This window comes from Pseudophryne corroboree, chromosome 1 (assembly GCF_028390025.1).
Source record: "Pseudophryne corroboree isolate aPseCor3 chromosome 1, aPseCor3.hap2, whole genome shotgun sequence".
In the NCBI taxonomy this organism is placed as follows: domain Eukaryota; kingdom Metazoa; phylum Chordata; class Amphibia; order Anura; family Myobatrachidae; genus Pseudophryne; species Pseudophryne corroboree.
Genome location: NC_086444.1, coordinates 1153329000 through 1153346416, shown reverse-complemented (window position 1 = coordinate 1153346416; position 17417 = coordinate 1153329000). Strand labels below are relative to the sequence as shown.

At 48.0% G+C, this 17417-nt stretch overlaps 1 protein-coding gene across 2 annotated transcripts in view; it reads left to right on the top strand.

Moving 5' to 3' along the window:
• Positions 1-17417, top strand: part of NSD2 (nuclear receptor binding SET domain protein 2) — a 158257-nt gene that overhangs the window by 43195 nt on the left and 97645 nt on the right. For both annotated transcript variants that reach the window (XM_063924799.1, XM_063924797.1), the window contains exon 2: positions 11359-11933. In XM_063924799.1, the coding sequence (XP_063780869.1) occupies positions 11418-11933 (516 nt within the window). In that variant the 5' untranslated portion in view covers positions 11359-11417. The remainder of the gene's footprint in view (positions 1-11358; positions 11934-17417) is intronic.

Sequence of the window (17417 nt, the reverse complement as noted above, 5' to 3'; positions counted from 1 at the left end):
GTTACATATTTCTGATACTACAAGTACCACAAAAGAGGGTATTATGTGGGATGTGAAAAAGCTACCGTAGTTTTTCCTGAATCAGATAAATTAAATGAAGTGTGTGATGTTGCGTGGGTTCCCCCCGATAGAAAATATGGGCGGTATACCCTTTCCCGCCAGAAGTTAGGGCGCGTTGGGAAACACCCCTTAGGGTGGATAAGGCGCTCACACGCTTATCAGAACAAGTGGCGGTACCGTCTATAGATAGGGCCGTCCTCAAGGAGCCAGCTGACAGGAGGCTGGAAAATATCATAAAAAGTATATACACACATACTGGTGTTATACTGCGACCAGCGATCGCCTCAGCCTGGATGTGCAGAGCTGGGGTGGCTTGGTCGGATTCCCTGACTAAAAATATTGATACCCTTGACAGGGACAGTATTTTATTGACTATAGAGCATTTAAAGGATGCATTTCTATATATGCGAGATGCACAGAGGGATATTTGCACTCTGGCATCAAGAGTAAGTGCGATGTCCATATCTGCCAGAAGATGTTTATGGACACGACAGTGGTCAGGTGATGCAGATTCCAAACGGCACAAAGGTGTATTGCCGTATAAAGGAAGAGGAGTTATTTGGGGTCGGTCCATCGGACCTGGTGGCCACGGCAACTGCTGGAAAATCCACCGTTTTTTACCCTAAGTCACATCTCTGCAGAAAAAGACACCGTCTTTTCAGCTTCAGTCCTTTCGTCCCTATAAGAGTCATATCTGCCCAGGGATAGAGGAAAGGGAAGAAGACTGCAGCAGGCAGCCCATTCCCAGGAACAGAAGCGTTCCACCGCTTCTGACAAGCTCTCAGCATGACGCTGAGACCGTACAGGACCCCTGGATCCTACAAGTAGTATCCCAGGGGTACAGATTGGAATGTCGAGACGTTTCCCCTGCGCAGGCTCCTGAAGTCTGCTTTACCAAGGTCTCCCTCCGACAAGGAGGCAGTATGGGAAACAATTCACGAGCTGTATTCCCAGCAGGTGATAATTAAATTACCCCTCCTACAACAAGAAAAGGGGTATTATTCCACACTATATTGTGGTACTGAAGCCAGAAGGCTAGGTGAGACCTATTCTAAATCTAAAAAAATTTGAACACTTACAAAGGTTCAAATCAAGATGGAGTCACTCAGAGCAGTGATAACGAACCGGGAAGAAGGGGACTATATGGTGTCCCGAGACATCAGGGATGCTTACCTCCATGTCCCAAATTTGCCCTTATCACTAAGGGTACCTCAGGTTCGTGGTACAGAACTGTCACTATCAGTTTCAGACGCTGCCGTTTGGATTGTCCACGGCACCCCGGGTCTTTACCAAGGTAATGGCCGAAATGATGGTTCTTCTTCGAAGAAAAGGCGTCTTAATTATCCCTTACTTGGACGATCTCCTGATAAGGGCAAAGTCCAGGGAACAGTTGGAGGTCGGAGTAGCACTATCTCGGATACTGTTACAACAGCAGGGGTGGATTCTAAATATTCCAAAATCGCAGCTGATCCCGACAACAAGTCTCCTGTGCTTAGGGATGATTCTGGACACAGTCCAGAAAAAGGTGTTTCTCCCGGAAGAGAAAGCCAGGGAGTTATCCGAGCTAGTCAGGAACCTCCTAAAATCAGTGCATCATTGCACAAGGGCCATGGTAAAAAAATGGTGACTTCCTTCGAAGCAATTCCAGTCGGCAGATTTCATGCAAGAACTTTTCAGTGGGATCTGCTGGACAAATGGTCCGGATCGCATCTTCAGATGCATCAGCGGATAACCCTATATCCAAGGACAAGGGTGTCTCTCCTGTGGTGGTTACAGAGTGCTCATCTTCTAGAGGGCCGCAGATTCGGCATTCAGTTTTGGATGTTGGTGACCACGGAGGCCAGCCCGAGAGGCTGGGGAGCAGTCACACAAGGAAAAAATTTCCAGGGAGTGTGATCAAGTCTGGAGACTTTTCTCCACATAAATATAGCTAAGGGTAAATTTATAATGCTCTAAGCTTAGCAAGACCTCTGCTTCAAGGTCAGCCGGTATTGATCCAGTGGGATAAAACATCACGGCAGTCGCCCACGTAAATAGACAGGGCGGCACAAGAAGCAGGAGGGCAGTGGCAAAAACTGCAAGGACTTTTCGCTGGGCGGAAAATCATGTGATAGCACTGTCAGCAGTGTTTCATTCCGGGAATGGAAACTGGGAAGCAGACTTCCTCAGTAGGCACGACCTCCACCCGGCAGAGTGGGAACTTCAGGGGGAAGTTTTCCACATGATTGTAAACCGTTGGGAATTACCAAAGGTGGACATGATGGCGTCCCGTCTGAACAAAAAACGGGACAGGTATTGCGCCAGGTTAAGAGACCCTCAGGCAATAGCTGTGGACGTTCTGGTAACACCGTGGGTGTACCAGTCGGTGTATGTGTTCCATCCTCTGCTTTTCATACCTAAGGTACTGAGAATTATAAGACGTAGAGGAGTAAGAACTATACTCATGGCTCCGGATTGGCCAAGAAGGACTTGGTACCCGGAACTTCAAGAGATGCTCACAGAGGACTTATGGCCTCTGCCGCTAAGAAGGGACTTGTTTCAGCAAGTACCATGTCTGTTCCAAGACTTACCGCAGCTGCGTTTGACGGCATGGCGGTGGAACGCCGGATCCCAAGGGAAAAGGCATTCAGGAAGAGGTCATTCCTACCCTGGTCAAAGCCAGAAAGGAGGTGACCGCACAACATTATCACCACATGTGGCGAAAATATGTTGCGTGGTGTGAGGCCAGGAAGGCCCCACGAAGAAATTTCAACTCGGTCGATTCCTGCATTTCCTGCAAACAGGAGTGTCTATGGGCCTCAAATTGGGGTCCATTAAGGTTCAAATTTCGGCCCTGTCGATTTTTCTTCCAGAAAGAATTGGCTTCAGTTCCTGAAGTCCAGAAGTTTGTCAAGGGAGTATTGCATATACAACCCCCTTTTGTGCCTCCAGTGGCACTGTGGGATCTCAACGTAGTTCTGGGATTCCTCAAAACACATTGGTTTAAAACCAGTCAAATCTGTGGATTTGAAGCATCTCACATGAAAAGTGAACATGCTCTTGGACCTGGCCTGGACCAGGCGAGTGTCAAATTGGTGGTTTTTTTCTTAAAAAAAGCCCATATCTGTTTGTCCATTCGGACAGGGCAGAGCTGCGGACTCGTCCCCAGTTCTCTCCCTAAGGTGGTGTCAGTGTTTCACCTGAACCAGCTTATTGTGGTGTCTTGCGCCTACTAGGGACTTGGAGGACTCCAAGTTGCTAGATGTGGTCAGGGCCCTGAAAATATAGGTTCCAGGACGGCTGGAGTCAGGAAAACTGACTTGCTGTTATCCTGTATGCACCCAACAAACTGGGTGCTCTTGCTTCTAAGCAGACTTTTGCTAGTTGGATGTGTAATACAATTCAGATTGCACATTCTGTGGCAGGCATGCCACAGCCAAAATATGTAAATGCCCATTCCACAAGGAAGGTGGGCTCATCTTGGGCGGCTGCCCGAGGGGTCTCGGCTTTACAACTTTGCCGAGCGGCTATTTAGTCAGGGGCAAACACGTTTGTAAAATCCTACAAATTTGATAACCTGGCTAAGGAGGACCTGGAGTTCTCTCATTCGGTGCTGCAGAGTCATCCGCACTCTCCCGCCCGTTTGGGAGCTTTGGTATAATCCCCATGGTCCTTTCAGGAACCCCAGCATCCACTAGGACGATAGAGAAAATAAGAATTTACTTACCGATAATTCTATTTCTCGGAGTCCGTAGTGGATGCTGGGCGCCCATCCCAAGTGCGGATTATCTGCAATACTTGTACATAGTTACAAAAATCGGGTTATTATTGTTGTGAGCCATCTTTCAGAGGCTCCGCTGTTATCATACTGTTAACTGGGTTCAGATCACAGGTTGTACAGTGTGATTGGTGTGGCTGGTATGAGTCTTACCCGGGATTCATAAATCCTTCCTTATTGTGTATGCTCGTCCGGGCACAGTATCCTAACTGAGGCTTGGAGGAGGGTCATGGGGGGAGGAGCCAGTGCACACCACCTGATCCTAAAGCTTTACTTTTTGTGCCCTGTCTCCTGCGGAGCCGCTATTCCCCATGGTCCTTTCAGGAACCCCAGCATCCACTACGGACTCCGAGAAATAGAATTATCGGTAAGTAAATTCTTATTTTTTCCTGAATCAGATGAATTAAATGAGCGTGGGTTGCCCCCGAAAAAAACAACTGCTAATTTCAAAGAAGTTATTGGCTTTATACCCTTTCCCGCCAGAGGTTAGGGCGCGCTGGGAAACACCTCCTAGGGTGGACAAGGCGCTCACACGCTTATCAAAACAAGTGGCGTTACCCTCTCCTGAGACGGCCGCACTTAAAGATCCAGCAGATAGGAGGATGGAAAATATCCAAAAAAGTATATACACACATACAGGTGTTATACTACGACCAGCTATAGCGACAGCCTGGATGTGCAGTGCTGGGGTAGCTTGGTCAGAGTCCCTGATTGAAAATATTGATACCCTGGATAGGGACAATGTTTTACTGTCTTTAGAGCAAATAAAGGATGCGTTTCTTTATATGCGTGATGCACAGAGGGATATTTGCACACTGGCATCACGGGTAAGTGCTATGTCCATTTCGGCCAGAAGAAGTTTATGGACGCGACAGTGGTCAGGTGATGCGGACTCAAAACGGCATATGGAAGTTTTGCCGTATAAAGGGGAGGAGTTATTTGGTGTTGGTCTATCGGATTTGGTGGCCACGGCTACAGCCGGGAAATCCACCTTTTTACCTCAAGTCACTCCCCAACAGAAAAAGACACCGACTTTTCAGCCGCAGCCCTTTCGTTCCTTTAAAAACAAGAGAGCAAAGGGATATTCATATCTGCCACGAGGCAGAGGAAAGGGGAAGAGACTGCAACAGGCAGCTCCTTCCCAGGAACAGAAGCCCTCCCCCGCTTCTACAAAAGCCTCAGCATGACGCTGGGGCTTCTCAAGCGGACTCGGGGGCGGTGGGGGGTCGTCTCAAGAATTTCAGCGCGCAGTGGGCTCACTCGCAGGTGGATCCCTGGATCCTGCAGATAATATCTCAGGGTTACAGGTTGGAACTAGAGACGTCTCCACCTCGCCGTTTCCTGAAGTCTGCTTTACCAACGTCCCCCTCCGACAGGGTGACGGTCTTGGAAGCCATTCACAAGCTGTACTCTCAGCAGGTGATAGTCAAGGTACCCCTTTTACAACAAGGAAAGGGGTATTATTCCACTCTATTTGTGGTACCGAAGCCGGATGGCTCGGTAAGACCTATTCTAAATCTGAAATCCTTGAACCTGTACATAAAAAAGTTCAAGTTCAAGATGGAGTCACTCAGAGCGGTGATAGCGAACCTGGAAGAAGGGGACTTTATGGTATCCTTGGACATCAAGGATGCGTATCTCCACGTTCCAATTTACCCCTCACACCAGGGGTACCTCAGGTTCGTCGTACAGAACTGTCACTATCAGTTTCAGACGCTGCCGTTTGGATTGTCCACGGCACCTCGGGTCTTTACCAAGGTAATGGCCGAGATGATGATTCTTCTTCGAAGAAAAGGCGTATTAATTATCCCATACTTGGACGATCTCCTAATAAGGGCAAGGTCCAGAGAACAGCTAGAGATGGGACTAGCACTGTCTCAAGAAGTGCTAAAGCAGCACGGGTGGATTCTGAATATTCCAAAATCCCAGTTAATTCCGACAACACGTCTGCTGTTCTTAGGGATGATTCTGGACACGGTTCAGAAAAAGGTTTTTCTCCCGGAGGAAAAAGCCAAGGAGTTATCCGAACTTGTCAGGAACCTCCTAAAACCAGGAAAGGTGTCTGTACATCAATGCACAAGAGTCCTGGGAAAAATGGTGGCTTCTTACGAAGCAATTCCATTCGGCAGATTCCACGCAAGAGTTTTCCAGAGGGATCTGCTGGACAAATGGTCAGGGTCGCATCTTCAGATGCACCAGCGGATAACCCTGTCTCCAAGGACAAGGGTATCTCTTCTGTGGTGGTTGCAGAGTGCTCATCTATTGGAGGGCCGCAGATTCGGCATACAGGATTGGATCCTGGTGACCACGGACGCCAGCCTGAGAGGCTGGGGAGCAGTCACACAAGGAAGAAACTTCCAGGGCGTGTGGTCGAGCCTGGAAACGTCTCTTCACATAAACATTCTGGAACTAAGAGCAATCTACAATGCTCTAAGCCAGGCAGAACCTCTGCTTCAAGGAAAACCGGTGTTGATCCAGTCGGACAACATCACGGCAGTCGCCCATGTAAACAGACAGGGCGGCACAAGAAGCAGGAGTGCAATGGCAGAAGCTGCAAGGATTCTTCGCTGGGCGGAGAATCATGTGATAGCACTGTCAGCAGTGTTCATCCCGGGAGTGGACAACTGGGAAGCAGACTTCCTCAGCAGACACGACCTTCACCCGGGAGAGTGGGGACTTCATCCAGAAGTTTTCCACATGCTTGTAACCCGTTGGGAAAGACCAATGGTGGACATGATGGCGTCTCGCCTCAACAAAAAACTGGACAGGTATTGCGCCAGGTCAAGAGATCCGCAGGCAATAGCTGTGGACGCGCTGGTAACGCCTTGGGTGTACCAGTCGGTGTATGTGTTTCCTCCTCTGCCTCTCATACCAAAAGTATTGAGAATTATACGGCAAAGAGGCGTAAGAACGATACTAGTGGCTCCGGATTGGCCAAGAAGGACTTGGTACCCGGAACTTCAAGAGATGATCACGGAGGATCCGTGGCCTCTACCTCTGAGAAGGGACCTGCTTCAGCAGGGTCCCTGTCTGTTTCAAGACTTACCGCGGCTGCGTTTGACGGCATGACGGTTGAACGCCGGATCCTAAAGGGAAAAGGCATTCCGGAAGAAGTCATTCCCACCTTGATTAAAGCAAGGAAGGAAGTAACCGCGCAACATTATCACCGCATTTGGCGAAAATATGTTGCGTGGTGCGAGGATCGGAGTGCTCCGACGGAGGAATTTCAACTGGGTCGATTCCTACATTTCCTGCAATCAGGATTGTCTATGGGTCTCAAATTGGGATCTATTAAGGTTCAAATTTCGGCCCTGTCGATTTTCTTCCAGAAAGAATTGGCTTCAGTTCCTGAAGTCCAGACCTTTGTTAAGGGAGTACTGCATATACAGCCCCCTGTGGTGCCTCCAGTGGCACCGTGGGATCTCAATGTTGTTTTGGACTTTCTCAAATCTCATTGGTTTGAACCACTAAAAAATGTGGATTTGAAATATCTCACATGGAAAGTGACCATGCTACTAGCCCTGGCTTCGGCCAGGAGAGTGTCAGAACTGGCAGCTTTATCTTACAAAAGCCCATATCTGATTTTCCATTCGGACAGGGCAGAACTGCGGACTCGTCCGCATTTTCTCCCTAAGGTGGTGTCAGCATTTCATCTGAACCAGCCTATTGTAGTGCCTGCGGCTACAAGCGACTTGGAGGACTCCAAGTTGTTGGACGTTGTCAGAGCTTTAAAAATATACATTTCAAGGACAGCTGGAGTCAGGAAATCTGACTCACTGTTTATACTATATGCTCCCAACAAGTTGGGCGCTCCTGCGTCTAAGCAGACTATTGCGCGCTGGATTTGTAGTACGATTCAGCTTGCACATTCTGTGGCAGGCCTGCCACAGCCAAAATCGGTAAATGCCCACTCCACAAGGAAGGTGGGTTCTTCTTGGGCGGCTGCCCGAGGGGTCTCGGCATTACAACTCTGCCGAGCGGCTACGTGGTCGGGGGAGAACACGTTTGTAAAATTCTACAAATTTGATACCCTGGCTAAGGAGGACCTGGAGTTCTCTCATTCGGTTCTGCAGAGTCATCCGCACTCTCCCGCCCGTTTGGGAGCTTTGGTATAATCCCCATGGTCCTTTCAGGAACCCCAGCATCCACTAGGACGATAGAGAAAATAAGAATTTACTTACCGATAATTCTATTTCTCGGAGTCCGTAGTGGATGCTGGGCGCCCATCCCAAGTGCGGATTATCTGCAATAATTGTACATAGTTATTGTTACCTAAATCGGGTTATTGTTGTAGGGAGCCATCTTTCAGAGGCTCCTCTGTTATCATACTGTTAACTGGGTTTAGATCACAGGTTGTACGGTGTGATTGGTGTGGCTGGTATGAGTCTTACCCGGGATTCATAAATCCTTCCTTATTGTGTACGCTCGTCCGGGCACAGTATCCTAACTGAGGCTTGGAGGAGGGTCATAGGGGGAGGAGCCAGTACACACCACCTGATCATAAAGCTTTACTTTTTGTGCCCTGTCTCCTGCGGAGCCGCTATTCCCCATGGTCCTTTCAGGAACCCCAGCATCCACTACGGACTCCGAGAAATAGAATTATCGGTAAGTAAATTCTTATTTTTCTGTCTATTAGATAGGAAAAAACAGACACCCAACTGACTCTTCAAACAATTGAATACCTATGTTAATATGTAGCTGATTATGTACTGAACTCGTTCATTTAGTGTTTATGTGCGCCCAATTTCCCGTCTAAAGTGATGGTAGATAGGGGTGCTATTCAATTAATTGTCTTTACCGCACTGATATCGCCCTGCAGTGCCGGACTAAATTATTGGTGCAGTGCGAAAAGTGCCATTTTGGTGCCGAAACGTGTCACTTTTCTCTTTCATCCACTATGGGACACTAGAAGCTTACACTTTTTGCTTGCCACTCAGGAGGCAGCAAACAGACATCCCGGCAGCTGTACGCGGCCGAACGGAGCAATACTTTACTTGCTTTGTCATGTGCCTGGCATTGACAGCTACTGACAAAAACAATTTAATTCCCCCCATTGTGCCTTTCATATTACTTGCTAGTTCCTATACTATTATGAGCCAAACTGTCACTTTGGGGTTAATTCAATTTGCTGACAGTTGAATAGCGTCGGAAATTAGCTCCCGTCGCTATTCAATTCTGCTCATTTTAAGTCGGCGAATGCCCGTTCTCCCGGATTTAACAGGTTGATTTGTCGGGAGAACGGGCATTCTACGACTTAACTGCCCGGCGCGATGCTTATTCCTGACAGAATCAGCATTGCGCCAGCACTTTTGTCGGATTTCCCCCGGGGGTGCGAGAGGAATTCCCGACAGTCAAGTGTCACATGGCGCTGTGTTAAATAGCGCCGGGAGCTAATTCCCGGTGCTATTCAGCTGTCGGCAAATCGAATTAGACCCCTATTTGTTTCAAGTTATTTTTTGGTGTACACAAAATGGTTTTATGTGCTCATTGCACATGTCACTTCTTTGTATTTCTCTGAAGCATGTTGGTACCATGGAAGAAGCTGCAACTTTCATCCATCAACATGCAGTTTTCTGGTAGTTTGTATAAAGGTAGCCTTTATTAGTGCTTCATAAACTGATGTATTCATGTTTATTGCAAGACACTAAATAAATAGGGATGAACTTAATTCTGTGCAAAGGACGCAACATGCTGTTCGATAACGGCACATTCTGTTTGGACGCCCTAAGTGCCCAGTTTCAACAGTTTTGCTTGCACCTCTGGAGGCTGCAAAAAAAAGTGTGTCCTCCGTGGCCGCTGGGCACCCAAATGGCAGAACAATTGAATTGCTGCCGTTGGGCGCCCTCTAGTGGTGGAAGTGGCAACAGCAATTGAATTGACCCCACTGACCTTTATTGTCCGCCTTGTAACAGTTAAGTTTTTTTGTAACTATAAAACTAAAGTGAATCCACTGTTGAAGTAAAAACTAAGGGGGTTATTCAGGTTTGTTAGCAAACCCAAAAAGCACACTAATGGGCAAAACCATGTGCACTGCAGGTGGGGCAGATTTAACATGTGCAGAGAGAGTTAGATTTGGTGGGTTATTTTATTTCTGTGCAGGGTAAATACTGGCTGCTTTATTTTTACACTGCAATTTAGATTTCAGTTTGTACACACCCCGCCCAAATCTAACTCTTTCTGCACGTTACATCTGGCCCCCACCCCCCTCCCCCTGCAGTGCAGCATGGTTTTGCCCAGTTGCTTGCTTTTTGGTTTGCTAACAAACCTGAGTTAAGGCCAGTACTCACGGCCCGATGCGGGAGAGATGTGTGCGTAGCGTGCGGGTGGAGACGGGCTGCTCATTTCACCCAGCGGGTGAAATGAGCGACCTGCTAGATTGGCCTGCATGCAGGCCAATCTAGCACCAGTGATAGCAATGCGCGGGGCTGCGCATCGCTATCTCTGTGAGGGGTACACACGGAGCGATCTTGCTGAAAATCTAAGCAATCTAGTCAGATTGCTTAGATTATCGCTCCGTGTGTACCCTCCTTAAGGCTCTAAATGCAGAGAAAAATGATTTTCTTTTTCTTACCATGAAACTCTTATTTGTTGTTTTTTGTTTATCCTTGCGTGTCTGTTTCTGAAATCACTATGTTAAATATTGATAGCTTCCCTTTCTATAAAGGCGAAATTCAAATCTACCACTTCACCCCTGACCACTCTCTCTCTTATAGCCCGGGATGTATGGGGGCCGAAACCGGCAAAATGTCCGATGTTTGCGGCTATAGGTCAGATTCAATTACCGGTGGTGCTTACAGCTCCTAGATTTAGTGCTCAGGACTATTCAGATGCAGTTTGCAGTAAACACACAGGCTGCACTTACAGCGGATTTCTGTTCTCACCCTCCTGAGGTGCAAACAGAAATCTGTGGTAAGTAGGGCTTTCTGCCTTTATCACGGCTGCCGCGAGCGTGTTGACCCACGGCTGCGGGTACATACCTGCTAACAGGTGAGCAAATGGGATTGTGTTTTGCATTGCTCAGGGCATTAAAGCCTGGAGCTATAAGTCCGCGGTAACCGCCACTGCTAATTCTATCCAGCCCTTTGTCTTTGCTTTGTCTTCTTCTGCCATACTGTAAGCTTCAGTGAACAGACCACCCTCCACCTTCTGTCTGCACCTCCTTCTTCTACCACATTTGTACTGGTTATATTTATGTATGAGTTGGTTTTGTTGGATTGGTTTGTACGTTCATATATTTTACACAACCTATAACTCTGTGTTCGGCGTTGCAGTGTTTGTGGTACTTTACAAATAGATGATGATTTGCATGTTAAATGTAAATGCTTGTTAAAATATAAAAAGAAACATAAGGTAGTATCGAGCCACTGCTATATGAAATATTGACTGCCAAGAGGTCCTTCACAGCAGAAAAGGCTGCAGGCAAAATATTTTCAGGCATTGCTTTGTACAGACGTGTTTGATAGATTTAAGCCACCACAACTTCTGCAGTGTTTCACGCTTCATATATTAAAGATTTTTGTTCCCCTCTTTTTCTGTTACAGTAGCGTGAGACTGGGCACGTACTTCAGTTTCTCTACAGAATTTGCAGCAATTTGACAAAATGAAGCAAGTTCCCCACATAATTTCAAATCCGTCCGTTAAGCCCTCAACCCCCGAAGTGAGCCGCGAGTGCTCCGTGTTCCTGGGCCGGGCACCGATCTCTGAGGGGGTCATACAGAAGCTAAATGGCCACGACGCACTGCCTTTCCTCCCAGCCGACAAACTGAAAGACCTGACTTCTCGGGTGTTCAACGGAGAGTCGGGCGCTCAAGAAGCGAAAGTGCGGATTGATGCCCAAGAAATTCAAGGCATTGGGACGCCGCCCAACACAACTCCCACTAAGAATGGGTCTCCAGAAATAAAGCTGAAAATCACCAAGACCTACATGAATGGTAAACCCCTGTTCGAGTCTTCTATATGTGGCGAACAGGGTGAAGAGACCGCTAAGCCTGAGGAGCCGGAGAACAAAAGCAAGAAAGGCAGGAAAAGAAAAAATATCAAGTTTGAGTCTAATGAGGATAAACCTGGAGGTGAAACCCCGACAAACTCGTGTTCCGCTGAATCGTCTGAGGTTCAGGTAATTTACATTTTCAATTTTTTCTTTTTTTTCTTTCTATAGTTCAAAGCAGAATTTAGCGACCAACCCTAAAATACAACACGGTGCTTTTTAATAAAAGATACCTTCAACATAACATGAGATATTTGGTCAGTGTATTTACATTTGCTGTGCCGTGACCTGTAAGCTTTTCTGTCATCAGCTTTATCAGACAAAATGAGACTTCGTGTAGTAGGCTGCCCGTGTTCTAATAAGCACATGAAACATTGGGCACGATTCTATTCACAGAGAGTTGAATAGTGCTGGGAATTGGCTCCCGAGCTATTCAATACAGCATCCTGTGACACTCCTCAACGGGATTTCTTCTTGCACCCACGGAGGGGAGCGAGCAGAAATCTGACGAAAGTGCCAGCGCGATGGTGTTTTCTGCCCTTAGCGCATCAGAAACAGCATCGCGCTGGCCCCTGAAGTCAGAAAATTGTGTTTCTCCCAACAAGACACCTTGTTTAGCTCGGGAAAACAGGCATTCTCCGACTTACCATTACGCTGTATTAAATAGCCCCAGGCGCTAACTCCCGGCGCTATTTAACTCTTTGTGAATTGAATCGTGCCCATTGTGTGTATGTAATAATGTACAACAGACATGTTACCTTCTTCTAGCTTGGTAAGGTAATAACCGTAGTAGTGTTAGCATATTTTACTTATATGGTGCCTCTAAGGGGCTGATTCAGTTGTTTCCTGCGCCCTCTGCTGGGCATCTACAGCAATGGTTGGCTATCTGAGCTTATTCAATTGTTGCTCCGATCAGATGCCCATTACCAGCTAAGGTGCCTGCCACAAAATGGCTAAACCTATCTAAAGCACTCAAATGGGCGTCCAAAGTCCAGCCAAACTACGGGCTTTAAAAAAATAATAATAATAATAATTGTCGCAACTCCTGAGTCTGTATTGACACCCAAACGGAACTTTTTGCAATGCAACAAGGATTTTAATAGGGTTTAGCCTCTTCAAGATGTTAAACCTGGTGCTTTTGGCGGTGTGATCTGATCAACCATTGAATTCCTTTAAGCACATGATAAAACAATTAAATTCCCCCCATAGGGTTTTTTCTCTCTTTTGCATGCAGGGTAAATACTGGCTGCTTTTGCGTGTAGCCCATAGATGCTAGACAACTTTATTTTTACCGTATAGTTTAGATTTGAGTTTGGACATGCCCCTCTCACATTGAACAATGCACAGGTTACATCTCCCCCACCTGCAGCGCAGCATGGTTTTACCAAGGTGCACGGTTACTGGCTCTTTCTCTGACGTCCTAGTGGATGCTGGGAACTCCGTAAGGACCATGGGGGAATAGCGGGCTCCGAAGGAGGCTGGGCACTCTAGAAAGATCTTAGACTACCTGGTGTGCACTGGCTCCTCCCACTATGACCCTCCTCCAAGCCTCAGTTAGATTTCGTGCCCGGCCGAGGTTGGATGCACACTAGGGGCTCTCCTGAGCTCTTAGAAAGTAATAGTCTTAGATTTTTTTTATTTTCAGTGAGACCTGCTGGCAACAGGCTCACTGCAGCGAGGGACTAAGGGGAGAAGAAGCAAACTCGCCTGCTTGCAGCCGGATTGGGCTTCTTAGGCTACTGGACACCATTAGCTCCAGAGGGATCGACCGCAGGCCCAGCCTTGATGTTCGGTCCCGGAGCCGCGCCGCCGTCCCCCTTACAGAGCCAGAAGCAAGAAGATGGTCCGGAAAATCGGCGGCATGAAGACTCTGTCTTCACCAAGGTAGCGCACAGCACTGCAGCTGTGCGCCATTGCTCCTCTCACACACTTCACACTCCGGTCACTGAGGGTGCAGGGCGCTGGGGGGGGCGCCCTGAGGCAGCAATAAAAAACACCTTGGCTGGCTAAAATACCTCAATATATAGCCCCAGGGGCTATATATGAGGTAAATACCCCTGCCAGAATTCCATAAAAAACGGGAGAATAGGCCGCGAAAAAGGGGCGGAGCCTATCTCCTCAGCACACTGGCGCCATTTTCCTTCACTGCTCCGCTGGAAGGAAGCTCCCTAGCTCTCCCCTGCAGTCTACACTACAGAAAAGGGTTAATAAAGAGAGGGGGGGCACTAAATTTAGGCGCAGTATACATTATATATAAAAACAGCAGCTATAGGGGACATAACTCAGTTAGTCCCTGCATTATATAGCGCTCTGGTGTGTGCTGGCATACTCTCACTCTGTCCCCCCAAAGGGCTTTTGTGGGTCCTGTCCTCGTTTAGAGCATTCCCTGTGTGTCTGCGGTGTGTCGGTACGGCTGTGTCGACATGTTGAATGAGGAGGCTTATATGGTGACGGAACAGAGGCCGATATATGTGATGTCGCCCCCTGTGGGGCCGACACCAGATTGGATGGATAGGTGAAAGGTATTAACCGACAGTGTCAACTCCTTACATAAAAGGGTGGATGACGTAACAGCTGTGGGACAGCCGGCTTCGCAGCCCGCGCCTGCCCAGGCGTCTCAAAGGCCATCAGGGGCTCAAAAACGCCCGCTCTCTCAGATGGCAGACACAGATGTCGACACGGAGTCTGACTCCAGTGTCGACAAGGTGGAGACATATACACAATCCACTAGGAACATCCGTGACTTGATCCCGGCAATAAAAAATGTGTTATACATTTCTGACTTTAACCCAAGCACCTCTAAAAATGGGTTTTAGGTTTGGGGAGAAAAAACAGGCAGTGTTTTGTTCCCCCATCAGATGAATAAATGAAGTGTGTGAAAAGCGTGGGTTCCCCCGTTAAGAAACTGGTAATTTATAAAAAGTTACTGATGGCGTACCCTTTCCCGCCAGGAGGATAAGTTACGCTGGGAGATATCCCCTAGGGTGGATAAGGCGCTCACACGTTTGTCAAAAAAGGTGGCAATGCCGTCTTAGGATACGGCCACTTTAATAGGTACCTGTTGATAAAAAACAGGAGGCTATCCTGAAGTCTGTATTTACACACTCAGGTACTAGACTGAGACCTGCAGATAGTGCTGCTGCAGCGTGGTCGGTGACCCTGTCATACAGGGATACTAGTTGGCAAACATAAAAACATATTAAAGACGTCGTCTTATATATGGGGGATGCACAGAGGGATATTTTGCCGGCTGGCATCCAAAATAAATGTAATGTCCATTCTGTCAGGAGGGTATTAGAGACCTGTCACTGGACAGGTGATGCTGACTTAAAAAGCGCATAGAGAGCCTTATAAGGGTGAGGAATTATTTGGGGATGGTCTCTGGGACCTCGTATCCACAGCAACTGCTGGGAAGAAATAATTTTACCTCAGGTTTCCTCACAGACAAAGGTAAAGTCCTTTCGGCTTCAGAAAAGCAAGCGGGTCAAATGGCGCTTCCTTTCTGTACAGAGACAAGGGTAGAGGGAAAAAGCTGCACCAGTCAGCCTGTTCCCAGAATCAAGATTCTTCCCCCGCCTCCTGTGAGTCCACACCATGACGCGGGTGCTCCACAGGTGTAGCCAGGTACGGTGGGGGGCCGTCTCAAAAATTTCAGCAATTAGTGGGCTCGCTCACAGGTGGATCCCTGTTTCTTTCAAGTAGTATTTCAGGGGTACAAGCTGGAATTCGAGATGTCTACCCCCAGCCGTTTCCTAAAATATGCCTTGCTGACAACTCCCTCAGGCAGGGAGGCTGTGCTAGAGGCAATTAATAAGCGGTATTCCCAGCAGGTAATACTCAAGGTGCCCCTACTTCAACAAGGACGGGGTTACTATTCCACACGGGTTGGGGTACCGAAATCGCATGGTTCGGTGTGACCCATTTTATATTTAAAATCCTTGAACACATACATAAAAAAATTCAAGTTCAAGATGGAATCGCTCAGGGCGGTTATTGCAAGCCTGGACGAGGGGGATTACATGGTATCCCGGGACATCAAGGATGCTTACCTGCATGTCCCCATTTACCATCCTCGCCAGGAGTACCTCAGATTTGTGGTACAGGATTACCATTACCAAGTCCAGACACTGCCGTTTGGACTGTACATGGCACCGAGGGTGTTTAATCAAGGTAATGGCCGAAATGATGATACTCCTTCGAAAAAAGGGAGTTGTAATTATCCCGTACTTGGACAATCTCGTCAAGGAGCAGTTGGTAGTCGGGGTAGCACTATTTTGGAAAGTGCTACAACAGCATGGTTGGATTCTAAACAGTCCAAAGTCACAGCTGGTTCCTATGACACGTCTACTGTTCCTGGGGATGGTTCTGGACATAAACCAGAAATAGTGTTTCTCCCGGAGGAGAAAGCCAAGGAGTTGTCATCTCTAGTCAGAGACCTCCTGAAGCCAAAATAGGTAGCGGTGCATCATTGCACGCGAGTCCTGGGAAAAATGGTAGCTTCCTACGAAGCAATCCCATTAGGCAGGTTCCATACAAGAACTTTTCAGAGGGACCTGTTGGACAAGTGGTCCGGATCGCATCTTCCGATGCATAGGCTGATAACCCTGTCTCCAAGGACCAGGGTATCTCTACTGTGGTGGCTGCAGAGTGCCCATCTTCAAGAGGGCCGCAGGTTCGGCATACAGGACTAGGTCCTAGTGACCATGGATTCCAGCCTTTGAGGCTGGGGGGCAGTCACACAGGGAAGAAACTTCCAGGGACTTTGGCCAGCCGGTACTGATCCAATCAGACAACATCACGGCAGTCGCCCATGTAAACCAACAGGGCGGCACAAGAAGCAGGATGGCGATGGCAGAAGCCACAAGGATTCTCCGATAGGCGGAAAATCATGTGTTAGCACTGTCAGCAGTGTTCATTCCCGGAGTGGACAACTGGGAAGCAGATCTTCTCAACAGACACGACCTCCACCCGGGAGAATGGGGACTTCCTCCAGAAGTCTTACAATAGGATTGTACACCATTGGGAAAGGCCACAGGTGGACATGATGGCGTCCCGCCTCAACAAAAAGCTATAAAAGATATTGCACCAGGTCAAGGGACCCTCAGGCGATAGCTATGGACGCTCTGGTAACACCGTGGGTGTACCAGTCGGTTTATGTGTTCTCCCCTCTGCCTCTCATACCAAAGGTACTGAGAATAATAAGAAGGCGAGGAGTAAGAACGATACTCGTGGATGGCCAAGAAGAGCTTGGTACCCAGAACTTCAAGAATTTATATCAGAGGACCCATGGCCTCTGCCACTCAGACAGGACCTGCGGCAGCAGGGGCCCTGTCTGTTCCAAGACTTACCGCGGCTGCGTTTGACGGCATGGCGGTTGAACGCCGGATCCTGAAGGAAAAGGGCATTCCGGAGGAAGTCATTCCTACGCTTACTAAAGCCAGGAAAGAGGTTACAGCAACTCATTATCACCGCATATGGCGAAAATATGTTGCATGGTGTGAGGCCGAAAGGGCCCCAACAGAGTAATTTCAACTAGGTCGATTTCTGCATTTCCTGCAAGCAGGAGTGACTATGGGCCTTAAATTGGGTTCCATTAAGGTACAGATCTCGGCT